General features: G+C 44.4%; 1 protein-coding gene across 1 annotated transcript in view; it reads left to right on the top strand.

Moving 5' to 3' along the window:
• The window catches only part of LOC126161697 (facilitated trehalose transporter Tret1-2 homolog), a 356,281-nt gene extending 341,391 nt beyond the window's left edge, over positions 1-14,890 (top strand). Inside the window, exons 8-9 of the mRNA XM_049917716.1 lie at positions 5,040-5,320; positions 13,667-14,890. Coding sequence (XP_049773673.1) covers positions 5,040-5,320; positions 13,667-14,567 — 1,182 coding nt within the window. The 3' untranslated portion in view covers positions 14,568-14,890. The remainder of the gene's footprint in view (positions 1-5,039; positions 5,321-13,666) is intronic.
• The last annotated feature ends 362 nt before the right edge of the window (positions 14,891-15,252 follow it).

Here is a 15,252-nt window from a genome sequence, read left to right as displayed (position 1 = left end):
TATACAAGTCGTAAATAGCCTTTCGTTCCCTGTATTTTACCCATGCTACCGTCAGAATTCCAAAGAGTGTATTGTAGTTAATATTGTCGAAAATTTTCCATAAGTCTACAAATGCTGTAAACATTGGTTTGCCTTTGCGTAACCTAACTTCTAAGAGCAGTCGTAGGGTCTGTGTTGCCTGGCGTGTTCCTACATTTCTCCGGAATCCAAACTGATCTTCCGCGAGGTCGGCTTCTACCATTATTCCGCAAATAATTCGTGTTACTATTTTGCATTCATAATTGAAAGGATATTGCAAAAACTTCTAAACTCGTGTTTGTAAGTCACAGGTTCGTACCAAAAAAAATGGTATGAAACTTATTTTGATATCGAAATACGTAAATCTCAGTTCAGGGCAACAGAAATGTGTTGAGATTATATTTTGTCCGTAACTATGCAAAGCTCACGCTACACCATTTGAAATCCACACTAGCCAGTACACAGGGAATTAGCCTACGAGAGAGAAATTCGTTTTCAGTGAAATTCACATACTATTTGACTGCAAAACAAATGACTTAGATTAAAATGTTGGCCCTGAATGTTGTTAATCCTTACCTTTAGTCTTGCAAACAACGACTGTACCGGAAGTGTCAATTGAACTACACAGCAAATGAACATAAAATTTAACGAATCTGACTTTCTGATAAAACTGCTAGAAAACTCGCAAGATAGCACTTTCTTGAGATTTTTAACCGGTTTGAAACCTCTGTAATAATATGATATTTTTACAAATACATTCCGACAATCACTGTACCTTACAGCGGACATAGCTTTTAGTGATAATCAAAGTTGTGGCTTACCTGTGCGCACAGAACGCTCGTCTGTTCTGCAGTATACTCATACTATTAGAAATATTGGCCTGTCTAAAACCAAATTTCATTTGCCATACCTGCGATGTGCAGTGCAAGACGGTATCTTACCAGTTTTCACAAAACTGTTCTACATCACACAACTTGCCATGTGCAATCAGAGTATCAAACACATTCATAAAGGTAAAGAATGAAACATGAGGAATAAACTTAACGGCTGATAAAGTTCTCACAGCTAGAGAAGTTAGTAAAACATTTCTTAGTAACTTTTCTGGGTAAAATTGCTTTCCTTGACGCTTATTTCATTTATAAGATAGATCCATTTGTTTCACTGTAAAATTTCTACAGTAAACTTTAACTGTACACAATGGTCTAACATTAAGAAACCACACAATTACGAATATATTAAAAAATAGATTGCCTTAGAAAACTTCCCTTCTGACATTCCTGCTTTCATGACATCTCAGTTCCACAAATTTTTTTCCTCGTGGTATGCTGTTACAAAACCCTTTTTAAATAATGCTGCCTCCACTACACGGCAGGTCAGCTTCCATCCTTTCCAAACCAAATACGTCGCCAGACTGTCCAACACACACTGACTCACTGCTACCCTCTACAAAAGAAGTAACCTCTGTCCAACATCTGTAGTTTCAGCAACGGTCTTACAAAGAGTGCGGTTATATCGATGCTACGGAGGTCGAGTACATTTATCAAATTCACAACTTCATTCACATTTATAGAAAAAATTTTTTGAAGGTCGTCATGGCAAATCGGATAGCCCCTTTCATGACTTATTAAATAGATATTTCGGTGATATTCACACATGACAGCACCTGCTTTTTTGAATACATCTTATAAACCAGTGCAAATCACATCAGAAACAACGAGATGGAAACACGAAGTTTATTAGTAACCCACTGCAAAATAATGTAATTATTCTTAAATACGTTCACCGTCGAATTGGACATACTCTGTTCACTGACTAGTTGATTATCACAACAGCGATGATCTTTTTTCCCAAAAATAATGTATTTGTGGTAACTGTGCCATTTTTCAATACAATACGGCCATATTCTCAATAAGCAGAATACAAAGTTTCTGGTTTCTGTAGCACACTGGGCCTAATCAGCTTTTCTTTCTTTGATAGGTTGGAGCTGCAGCATCACCACTACCTACAGGATGATAGTTATTTTTCTTCCTTTTCTCCTTCTTCTTCTTCTTGTTTTGATGCGGGTTTCATTATTTTCAGCATGTCCATAAAGCTTGTTGGATATTTGGCATACATCGTGATTTTCCAGAGTTAGTTTTCAGTGTTGAGCAGCCTGAACAAACAAAAGCTGACGTATACACGAATGGAAAAAATCTCACAAAAATTAATTAATATAGAGTAATGAAGTTACGGGAATACATTTGTCCAGGTAACATATTTAAGTCGTTAACATTGCAAGATCACAGGTTAATGTAAGCATTAGATAAACCACTGCAAATGTGAAATGCTGGTACATTAATAAACGGAATAACCGCTACAAAGCTGAATGCAAGCATGCGAATGCGCTTGCAATGTGTTGTGCAGGTGCCGGATGTCAGTGTGTGGGATGGAGTTCCATGCCTGTAGCAGTTGATCGGTCAATACAGAGACGGTTAATGCTGGTTGTGGATGACACTGGAGTTGTCGTCCGATGGTGTCCCATATGTACTGGACTGGAAACAGATCTGGTGATCGAGTCGACCAAGGCAACACGCCGAAGCCTGTAGAACTTGTTGTGTTACAATAGCGAAATATGGGCGAGCGTTATCCTGTTGAAAGAAACTCCCTGGAATGCGATTCTGAATATCAACACAACATATCGAATCACCAAACTGACGCAGAATTTTGCAGTCAGGGTGCGTGGGATAACCACGAGAGAGCTCTTGCTGTCATACGAAATCTCACTCCTGACCCTAACTCCAGGAGTAGGTCCGGAGCGTGTGTGTGTGTGTGTGTGTGTGTGTGTGTGTGTGTGTAGACAGGTTGGTTGCAGGCCCTCAGATGGCCTCCTAACCAACACTACCATTGAGGCACACATCTACCACTCTGCGGTAATGTCCATGGTACTTAAGACATCCCACTGTGATTTTTTTTTATCTGGACCACCCTGAATTCCTCTCCTGTGCTGACCTTTTCATCTGGAAGTAGCACTAACAACCTTTGACCTCATATATATATATATATATATATATATATATATATATATATATATATGCTGAATTTATCCCAATCTATGTCTTCCTCAACAGTTTTTACCATCTACAACTCCCTCTAGTATCATGGAAATTATTCTGTGATGTCTCTTCTTCTTGTCGCTGTCTCCCATGTATTCCTTCCTTCACCGATTCTGCAGAGACCCTCCTCATTGCATACCTTATGAGTCCAACAAATATACCGAGCGAGGTGGCGCAGTGGTTAGACACTGGACTCGTATTCGGGAGGACTACGGTTCAATCCCGCGTCCGGCCATCCTGATTCAGGTTTTCCGTGATTTCCCTAAATCACTCCAGGCAAATGCCGGGATGGTTCCTCTGAAAGGGCACGGCCGACATCCTTCCCTAATCCGATGAGACCGATGACCTCGCTGTCTGGTCTCCTTCCCCAAAACAACCCACCCCTCCAACAAATATTCAGCATTCTTCTGTAGCATCACATCTCAAATGCTTCGATGCTCTTGTGTTCTGGTTTTACCACAGTCCATGATTCTCTCCATACAATGCTGGGCTCCAAACGCACATTCTCAGAAATTTCCTCCTCCTATGTTTGATACTAGTATACTTCTATTGGCCAGGAATGCCCTTTTGCCAGCGCAAGTCTGCTTCTGATGTTCTCCATGCTCCATCAATCGTAGGTTATTTTGCTGCCTAGGTAGCAGAATTCCTTAACTACCTCTCGCAGGGATACGTACTGTAAAAATACTGCTCATTTAACTTCTTCCAGCAGTCAACAGAATGAAACAGAACAGTATTGAGGAATAATGCGCAACGATTACCAGAACGATTGTGACTCTTATAGCCCTAAATTCTGATTAGAATGAAAGAGGGTTTAGATTGCCGTCAAACCACTCAAGATGTATGTTTCCCATGATATCTGTAAATCATTTGAGACAGGATGGGTCATTTGTGAAAGGACACGACCGTTTCCAAGTCACACTTGAAACTGAATTCGGCTTCTATTGACATCGTGGTTGACCTGACACTAAAGGTTAAACGTATTGCTGTAGTGTAACGACGTAAGTTTCTTTATAAATGATTTTCTTTTGACATATGACCATGTGTAGACTTCGTCACCTACGTCAGTTACAACATACTTCAAAATTATTTATATTCTTTTTAAATTGTCTCAGAATGGTTCTTGAACGAAACTGTGAAACATCATTTGAGTCGTATGCGCAGAATTACGTCACTCAGTCCAATTGGTTTGCGCAAACTTTTTCAATTTAGATGTCGTTTGTTTCTCCTCAGAAATTATATTAATGCACGTTATCTGATTTAATAAATATTAGAACCATATTGAATAAACTTTCGAGATTCAAACTCGCGATGAACGTTGTCAAAAATTAATAATCTTGTCAAATATATTATTAATTCATTCACATAATTCTTCAAAAATAAATTCTCAGAACACGTATTTAAACTTTTGTAGCATCCACTAGTTTATTATCTTCCTACATATAGACGTGAACCTGAGCCTTGACAAGACAGGACTAACCTTTACAACATGATTAAACTTTCTATGACATCATTGTTGCACAAAATTACAAAATTTTCAGGTTTTAGAAGCACGACGCAACAACTCGGTTTCAGGATCTTCTGTTGCTCTTTGGTTGTCGACCCGCGACGTATAGTGGCCAGCAATTTTCTCTCTGGTCCCGGCAGTGAAGATGCTGTCTCCGTTCGTTGCGCCGCCCTCTCCGTACATGAAACATAACAAATTAAATACACACTTTAGACAATTCACAACTATTACAAATATTACAAAAATACATAGAAAAAACACTAAATTAACTTATATTCACCTGCAAACTGGGCTGACACTGGTGGATGGGTGACGCTTCAATTTCGCGTCCCACTACACTGCCACCTCACACTTTCATTATTTTTATTCACACCAGCTTGTATCATTCAGCCTTCGCAGTGTTTCCTCAGTGCCCGTGTACGCAGGTGGCGACGGGCGCGACCGGAATCGTGGGCAACGTGCTGTGCATGGTGGCGGTGCACTGGACCGGCAAGCGGCCGCTGACGCTGGCGTCGCTCGCGCTGGGTACCGCCTGCTGCCTGCTGCTGGCCGTCTACGCGCAGGCGCACACCGCGCTGCCGCCGGGTGAGACGCTGCCCGTGGGCAGCTGGGCGCCGCTGCTGCTCTTCGTGCTTCTCTACCTCAGCTGGTCGCTCGGCATCGTGCCCATCCCCTGGATGCTGCTCAGCGAGATCTTCCCCTACAGGTCTGCGCTCCTCGGCCATACACACACACACACACACACACACACACACACACACACTACCGGACGCTTAAAAACGAACGTCCTTGAGCAACAGTCCCACAAGAGCGGAGTGCCGATTGTACTGTTACCGACGACTGTGCCGCTAAAGCGGAGCTATTGAACGCAGTTTTCCAAAATTCCTTCACCAGGGAAGACGAATGGAATATTCCAGAATTTGAAACACGAACAGCTGCTAGCATCAGTTTCTTAGAAGTAGATACCTTAGGGGTTGCGAAGCAACTCAGATCGCTTGATACGGGCAAGTCTTCAGGTCCAGGTTGTATACCGATTAGGTTCCTTTCAGATTACGCTGATACAATAGCTCCGTACTTAGCAATCATATACAACCGCTCGCTCACCGATAGATCTGTACCTACAGATTGGAAAATTGCGCAGCTCGCACCAGTGTTTAAGAAGGGTAGTAGGAGTAATCCATCGAACTACAGATCTATATCATTGACGTCGGTTTGCAGTAGGGTTTTGGAGCATATACTGTATTCAAACATTATGAATCACCTCGAAGGGAACGCTCTATTAATACGTAATCAGCATGGTTTCAGAAAACATCGTTCTTGTGCAACGCAGCTAGCTCTTTATTCGCACGGAGTAATGGCCGCTATCGACAGGGGATCTCAAGTTGATTCCGTATTTCTAGATTTCCGGAAAGCTTTTGACACCGTTCCTCACAAGCGACTTCTAATCAAGCTGCGGGCCTATGGGGTATCGTCTCAGTTGTGCGACTGGATTCGTGATTTCCTGTCAGGAAGGTCGCAGTTCGTAGTAATAGACGGCAAATAATCGAGTAAAACTGAAGTGATATCAGGTGTTCCCCAGGGAAGCGTCCTGGGACCTCTGCTGTTCCTGATCTATATAAATGACCTGGCTGACAATCTGAGCAGTTCTCTTAGGTTGTCTGCAGATGATGCTGTAATTTACCGTCTAGTAAGGTCATCCGAAGACCAGTATCAGTTGCAAAGCGATTTAGAAAAGATTGCTGTATGGTGTGGCAGGTGGCAGTTGACGCTAAATAACGAAAAGTGTGAGGTGATCCACATGAGTTCCAAAAGAAATCCGTCGGAATTCGATTACTCGATAAATAGTACAATTCTCAAGGCTGTCAATTCAACTGAGTACCTGGGTGTTAAAATTACGAACAACTTCAGTTGGAAAGACCACATAGATAATATTGTGGGAAGGCGAGCCAAAGGTTGCGTTTCATTGGCAGGACACTTAGAAGATGCAACAAGTCCACTAAAGAGACAGCTTACACTACACTCGTTCGCCATCTGTTAGAATATTGCTGCGCGGTGTGGGATCCTTACCAGGTGGGACTGACGGAGGACATCGAAAGGGTGCAAAAAAGAGCAGCTCGTTTTGTATTATCACGTAATAGGGGAGAGTGTGTGGCAGATATGATACGCGACTTGGGATGGAAGTCATTGAAGCAAAGACGTTTTTCATCGCGGCGACATCTATTTACGGAATTTCAGTCACCAACTTTCTCTTCCGAATGCGAAAATATTTTATTGAGCCCAATCTACATAAGTAGGAATGATCATCAAAATAGAATAAGAGAAATCAGAGCTCGAACAGAAAAGTTTAGGTGTTCGTTTTTCCCGCGCGCTGTTCGGAAGTGGAATGGTAGAAAGATAGTATGATTGTGGTTCGATGAACCCTCTGCCAAGCACTTAAATGTGAATTGCAGAGTAATCATGTAGATGTAGATGTTCGTTGCGAAGAATAATTAACTAGTAATTACAGGGTATAGGCAGCCGCAAAACACGCTGTAAATTCTGCGGTGCCACGCTCCTTCCACAGTCCAAACGAATGCATATCACTCGTTGCAAAGGAAGGGCGGCTGAAATTAAAGTACATACATGATTGATAACAGTGGACTGTATTTAGAGACTACATTGCGACACACAGTGGTGCGTGCACGCTGCTTTGCGGTCACGGCCCGTCTCCCCTGTCCCGGCCAGTTCCGGCTGTGCATCGTGTGCATGGCCAGGCAGAAAAGACCCTAACCTGCAGCGATTGTCCGATCACTGCTGCGACCTTGTGGCATGTTGCACTAATACACAACTTTCCGCCTACCTAATTTATATAAATTACCCAAATACAAATAATCACATGCAGCACAAATTGCACCAAACAAACAACCAAATATAATGATTGAAGAAGTTGTCCACTGCAAACAAAATAAACATTTCAGTTAGTAATTTGATAATTACGTGCACTAGATTCTACGTTTCCTGTGGAACAACACAGATCTTCGACAGTGGTCGTTTATAAGTTCCCATTGCTGCGCGCACTGAAACAACTTGTACCATACCATCAGGACCAGGGTGTGTATCAACAGTGACTCCAGATTGTCTTCCTTTGCCGGCCGGTGTGGCCGAGCGGTTCTAGGCACTGGAACCGTGCGACCGCTACGGTCGCAGGTTCGAATCCTGCCTCGGGCATGGATGTATGTGATGTCCTTAGGTTAGTTAGGTTAAGTAGTTCTAAGTTCTAGGAGACTGATGACCTCAGATGTTTAGTCTCATAGTGCTCAGAGCCATTTGAACCATTGTCTTCCTTCAGTAGAACCAATGTACCTGGCTATAGATTGTCCTTTGTTGATATCCACTTAGTTCTCTATTGTAGTTGTGATAGGTAATCCCTTGACCAACGTTTCCAGATGTGCTGCTTGCACTGCTGGATGAGCTGCAGTCTTGACAACCTGGATGGTAGCTCTGAAAGCGAGCCTGGCTCTGGGATGGTTGCTGAAGTTTAACCAATAAGAAAATGGCCTGGAGTAAGGTAGGAGAATTCATCTGGGTTGTCATTTGTGTAATGTATCGGGAACTCAAACCTGCTTCAGTTTGTGTTAGAAGTGTGTATAATACTTCAAACGTCAGCACTTGGTTTCCCACGACTCTCTTCAAATGTGTCTTGATGGATTTTATGCCTGCTTCCCACAGACCACCAAAATGCGGGGCATGAGGCAGGATAAAATGCCAGTGGATACCATTCTGCGATGCATAGTTCTGGATTTGGGTTGTGTGAAACTGACAGCTGAACAGTTTATGCAGTTCACTCAGCCCATTCCTTGTTACCTCAAACGTCTTCCCATTGTCACTGTATACGTTTGCACAAACGCCTTGTCGTGAAATGAATCTTTGAAGAGCCGCAGTGAAAGCTTGGGAGGATAGATAGGTGACAAGCTCGATATGCATTGCCTTTGTTGCCATGTAAACGAACAAGAAAAAGTAGACCTTTGTCCTAGTTTTGCTCCTCTTTCCTCCATTCCTTACGTGTAGTGGCCCTCCATAGTCAACAACCACAATTGAGGAAAGGTCTGCATTGCTCTACATGCACAGACGGAGTTGTCCCATGAGCCGGGTTGCAGTGGTTACCTTCAAGCGGTAAAAGGAAGGTAATTGTGGATTATTTGCCTGATTACAGATCTTCCATTAGGTATTCAGTACCCGGCCGTAGTGGCCGAGCGGTTCTAGGCGCTACAGCCTGGAACCGCGCGACCGCTACGGTCGCAGGTTCGAATCCTGCCTCGGGCATGGATGTGTGTGCTGTCCTTAGGTTAGTTAGGTTTAAGTAGTTCTAAGTTCTAGGGAACTGATGACCTCAGAAGTTAAGTCTCATAGTGCTCAGAGCCATTTGAACCATTTTTTTGGTATCCAGTACCTTTGTCTGAGGCTTGCTAACAGCAGCTGAGATCCTGCATGCAACAAACGAATATGCTCGCTCAGGACTATTAATTTAGTGCATTATGCTTAGGAAGAAGAATCGTGGGGTGCTTCTGACTGCAAGAAACATTTGATTGTTCCAATCTGCCTCCCACCCTTAACAACTGTTCCTCATCCAAAAAGGGGTGAAGTGAGTTCAGTTTGCTTTTCTTGGGGATTGGTCGGCCATGTTGTAGTTCATCAATTTCCTTGTAACAATCTTGCTGTTGCACCATGTGAATGACTGCCTTCGATGCTGTGTGAAGTTGTCCCGCTGTTAGGTTTCCACTAAGCCTCTCAGTGGGTTGCCGCCTAAGATTGTTTATATATGTCAGCACATACGCCATAACTCTTTGCGGTTTTGATCATGAGGACTAATGTTGGGCTTTCTCATTCACAATGCAAGTAGTTGTAAGTAAGCAAACATGTTGAATACGTTTCTCTGGTGCCTCCGCCGGTTCGTGTGCATACTTCATGGTGTTAACAGGCCATGCTGATTGTGGCTGATGGAGCCAGTAAGGACCTGTCCAACATAGCTTACTGCTGCCTAGCTGCTGCAGTGAAATTCCTCTCGAAATGATGTCAGCAGGATTACTTTTAGAGGATACGTGGTTCCAGTCTTCTACTGCAGAGAGTTGCTAGATATCAGAGACACGATTTCCAACAATCTGTCCAAAAGTAAGTGTTGGCGATTTTAAGTGTAGCCCAGATTTCACCTTCTCCATCAATCTAGCCAGTGTAGGGCCGCACTCAATTCAAGTCTTGGCAGTGATATTTGCTTCAGTGGCGCTACTCTGGATTTCGAAGTTAAAAGCTTGATGGAGAAATTAGTTTCTTCACAGACATTTCTAAGGTAAATGCAAGCTCCATATGCTTGCTCGGAGGCATCTGAGAATCGATGTAGCTCCAGCCACTTAACTCCGTTGCTGATCACGCTTCGTTCGATATGAATGCTATTCATTGACGGTAGATGGTCATTCACCTGTTCCCACTGTGTCTTCATGTCATCTGGCAACGGCGTGTCCCATTCTATTTGTCTTTGCCAGAGATGTTGCAGAAACACCTTGAGTCACAACAACAGGTCTCAGAAGTCCCAACGGATCGAATATAGAGCCAACCCGAGAAACTATACGTCGTTTAGTCCAGCTTGCGTTACTGTTTTCTGCATCAATGGCTAGGAATTAGAAGGTATCGCTATGAGGATGCTACAAGAGACCCAAAGTCTTCACTGTTTCTTGCTACTCGTTGCCCAGACTCCGTGGTAATTGTAGTTCACGATGTTCAGGTGGGATGTTTTCGAGCAATCTTGAATCGTTTGTACACCATTTACGAAGAGGAAATCCTCCGCTGTGAAGTAATCTAATAAGCTGTTCCTGCAGACTGAGCGTCTCCTCTATGGTGTCAGCTCCTTTCAAAACGTCGTCTACATAGAAATCCCTTTTTAACGTGTTTGCAGCTCTTGGATATGTTGTTCCCTCATCTTCTGCTAGTTGTAATAGACATCTTGTTGCTAAAAATGGCGCCGCTGTTGTACCATAGGTGACTGTAGTTAAACGATAAGCCTTGACTGGGAGACTCACGCCATAGAATTCTTTGTAGGTCTTGATCTTCTTTTCCGACTCCAATCTGTCTGTACAGTTTTGTAATGTCAGCAGTGAAAGCGTATCTGTGTGTTCGGAATGCAGGACAATTGAATATAAGTCATGTTGTGCTGTTGGCCCAACCATCAAGATGTCATTGATGGAAATGTTCGACGATGTCTTTGCGGAGGCATTAAACACTACTCGAAGATTAGTGGTACTGTTTGATTCTTTAAGCACTGCGTGATGTGACATGTAATACGTGCAGTTCAATATCTGTGGTCACTAGTTACATATGACCCAAGTCTTCATATTCTCTCATGAAACTGACATACTGTGCCCTTAATTCTGGCTGTCGCTGTAGCCTGCTCTCTAAGCGTTGTAAGCAGCATGTAGCATTATTTACGGACTCGCCTAGTCCTGCATGATTATCTATCACTGGTAGTTTCACCACGAATCTGTCATTTGCATTCCCGTGAATGGTTTACGCAAAATGCTCCTCACACAATCGCTCTTCTTTCGTGTGCACAGAAACAGACCTCACTTGTTCTTGCTGCCAGAATCTTTCGACCTGAATGTTAAGATTGGTATTGCGTGCAAGGCATGACAGTACTCTTCAAGCATTGGACTTAACTGAATGAGGAGGTATCTTTCCTGACACAATACAACCAAATGATGTTTCCTGTAAGGTTGGGTGGTGATCCCTTTTCAGTTGCCTGGCTGCAATACATCAAAAAAGATCGATGCTCCAAGCAGAAGATAAATCTCACCAGGTTTGTTAAATGATGGGTCTGCTAACCTTACGTGCTTACGAAGCTTCCAGGTGGAGGTTTCAAGGGCTGCTGTTGAGAGTGGCCCTGTTATACGCGGTAGTAATGCATAGACAGCATGTGTGCCGTAGTCAGCAACTTTTGAGGAAATGTACACACAGGAAACGTGAGACAATTCTACCGTTTGAACATCGCTGATGCCGCTTATTGGTATCAGATGCCGACTGAGCTGTAGTCCCATCCGATCTGCTAAGCGCCTAGACATAAAATTCATTTGTGAGACACTGTCAAGAAGTGCCATGCATTTGTACACCTTCCCATTTTCGTCGGCGATGTTTGCAAGTGCAGTAGATAATAATACTTCTGCACGTAGGTGGTCTCTCACTGTGCAGTATGTTTTGCTGTTGTACATTCGCTTCTTGGCTTCTACTGTCGCTATTACTGGCTTGTTCCTTGTGCAATAATGTGTTGTGGCGCTTGTTACAAATACGGCAGTTGCCAGCACGGCATTCCTTCTGTCTATATTCGAGCCTAGACAGTTGAAACAAAGTTTTTGTCTGTTCACGAAGTCTATTCTGCTAGCAGTGTTGCTCTCTTTGAACTTAGGGCCCTACTTAGCTTATGCGTTGAGTTGCAGAACGCACAGTCTGGAGCGGTCGCGAGAAATGTACGTCGAGAGCTGTACCCTTCTGCCTTAGTATGCTTCGCGGCCTGTCAGGGTTATTTGGTAAGCGTGATAGCGTTACGGAGATGTTTAGCAAACTCAAGTGGCAGACTCTGCAAGAGAGGCGCTCTGTATCGCGGTGTAGCTTGCTGTCCAGGTTTCGAGATGGTGCGTTTCTGGATGAGGTATCGAATGTATTGCTTCCCCCTACTTATACCTCCCGAGGAGATCACGAATGTAAAATTAGAGAGATTCGAGCGCGCACAGAGGCTTTCCGGCAGTCGTTCTTCCCGCGAATCATACGCGACTGGAAAAGGAAAGGAAGATAATGCAGTGGCATGTAAACTGCCCTCTGCCACACACCGTTGCGTGGCCTGCGGAGTATAAATGTAGATGAAGATGTAGACTGTGGCAGCATTTTGTGTGGATGAATGATCTCTAACGTCTGGTAGCTGGTTTATAGAAATGCCACCAGATCTTTCAGACGCGGAAATGTGGTGTCAGCTTGTTTACATCCCCACTGTTACCTCAGAGTCACAGTAATATGATGCAACCAATGCACCCCATACCATCACACCGGGTGATACGCCAGTATGACGATGACGAATACACGCTTCCAATGTGCATTCACTGCGATGCGGATGCGACCATCATGATGCTGTAAACAAAACCTGGATTCATTCGAAAAAATGACGTTTTGCCATTCGTGCCCCCAGGTTCGTCTTTGAGTACACCATCGCAGGTTTTCCTGTCTGTGATGCAGCGTCAAGGGTAACCGCAGCCATGGTCTCCGACCTGATAGTCCATGCTGCTGCAAACGTCGTCGAACTGTTCATGGAGATGGTTGTTGTCTCGCAAACGTCCCCATCTGTTGACTCAGGGATCGAGACGTGGCTGCACGATCCGTTACAGCCATGAGGATAAGATGCCTGTCATTTCGACTGCTAGTGATACGAGGCCGTTGGGATCCAGCACGGCGTTCCGTATTTCTCTCCTGAACCCACCGATTCCATATTCTGCTAACAGTCACTGGATCTCGACCAACGCGAGCAGCAATGTCGCGATACGATAAACCGCAATCGCAATAGGCTAGAATCCTACCTTTACCAAAGTCGGAAACGTGATGGTACGCATTTTTCCTCCTTACACGAGGCATCACAACGTTTCACCAGGCAACGCCGGTCAACTGCCGTTTGTGTATGAGAAATCAGTTGGAAACTTTCCTCATGTCAGCACGTTGTAGGTGTCGCCACCGGCGCCAACCTTGTGTGAATGCTCTGGAAAACTAATCATTTGTGTAACATAGCATCTTCCTCCTGTCCGTTAAATTTTGCGTCTGTAGCACGTCATCTCCGTGGTGTAGCAATTTTAATGGCCAGTTGTGTATTTCTGCTGAATGGTTTACACCGAAACGCATTAAATGTGTAGCTTATAAAATAAAAAGCTCTCAAGACAGAGAATTATATTAGTTGGTAATTTAAAGGAGTAAGAACTAGTTTCTCTGCGTCATTGTAGTAGCGTCAACAGCAACATAACCGGCCGTAACTGCCTTGTCTCATATGTTGCAGAACCCGAGGGCTGGCGGCGGGGGTGGCTGCGGCGCTGTCGTACGTGTGGGCCTTCACATCCACCAAGACGTACCTGAACATGGAGGAGCAGCTGACACTGTACGGCGCCTTCTACCTGTACGCCGCCATCAGTGCCGTCGGGTTCGTGTTCGTCTACTTCTTGATGGCGGAGACGGAGGGCCGCAGCCTGCAGGATATCGAACGCCTCTATGCGGGCCCCGCGGAGGACGCCTGTGGCGGCTCGTCGCAGCCGCCGCCGGCCCTCAAGAAGCCGCGCACTTCCGCCACTTCCGAGACTGGCAGCATCGGCGCAGACGGGTGCGGCACCCGTCCTACCAGGTGCGAAGATACGCCGCAAGACGGCTCTCACGCGAGTGACTCCCCAAACTCGCAAACAGATGTCGCCACCGGCAAAACCACCATCTCTGACGACGACGAGAAAACCGCTGGCAAGAAACGAGACAGTTGTCAGCCTGCGGCTCCCATTCGTACCGAATTAGTCTCCGGCAATCCCGAAGGTGAGTGTCGGGCCAAGCCAAACGTCGACGGAGACACGATTTATGCTCCAAGTTCGGAAGCTGACTCAAACGACGCTTTCGGCCGCCCAGTTGAACAGACGTCGAGTAATGAAAGTTCTCACTCTCCGAATGACAACTCTCCATTGCATCACGACAGTACCTCGGAAAAGCTGCAGTGCTCACCAACAGATGAGTCCGCTTCGAGCGACAGAAACGACCACAAAGAATACGGCGTATCGAATGTAAATAAAGACTCCAAGAACTCTAAGGGTGTTTTGTGCGACGGGGATGTCCAGGCGAGCAACCAGTGTAATGGACATCACAAACCAGCCACAGTTTCTGAAACAGACGCTGAGAATCTGGAGAGTTCTGCAAAGATGTGAAGACTGGAAACAAATATTATGGACGACAATGACCATCTTATATTGTTAAGTACAAAGACTCGTGGTGTGTTTAAGTGCAGGAGGGAGCAATTGTGACTCGAGTTCAAGTATTATACGTGCAAACTAAGTTGACACTCGGCGCATTGGATGATGGGAGTGACTGTAAACGGGATATTCGGAGGCTCCCATCAGCTGCCGCGCCTAGTGTCAACTTAGTCTGCAAGTGTTTTAGATGCATGTGTGACGTGTAGTCTAGTCGACGTCTGATTGATAAGTACATAAATTATATGTTGAACAATAAATATTGTGATTAAATTAAAATATTTACATGTGAAATGTTCTGCATAAAATGCGATCTTTTATATTTGTTTTTGAAATGACTTCATAACTTCCTGCACAACATAATCTAATGAAAAAGGCACACATGGACGTACACAACTGGGAGACAGCTGCACCCCTCTCTCCCCATTCCTCCATTAAACTTATCTTCAGAACGTTATTCTAATTCTGCTCTGCCACACAGACAGATGTACCAACTCAGTATCAATTAGCAGGAAGGCAGAACATTTAGTGCATACTGCCACACTTCCCTTCCCCCTAAAACTGAAATCCTTGTTACAGTCATGGACCATACCAGTAATACAAGTCCTGTGATTTATACACTGTGTGGCTGAAGGTTATGGGA

Source organism: Schistocerca cancellata, chromosome 2, assembly GCF_023864275.1.
Source record: "Schistocerca cancellata isolate TAMUIC-IGC-003103 chromosome 2, iqSchCanc2.1, whole genome shotgun sequence".
In the NCBI taxonomy this organism is placed as follows: domain Eukaryota; kingdom Metazoa; phylum Arthropoda; class Insecta; order Orthoptera; family Acrididae; genus Schistocerca; species Schistocerca cancellata.
The sequence above is the reverse complement of the archived record's forward strand: the minus strand, read 5'-3'. Positions and strand labels throughout refer to the sequence as shown.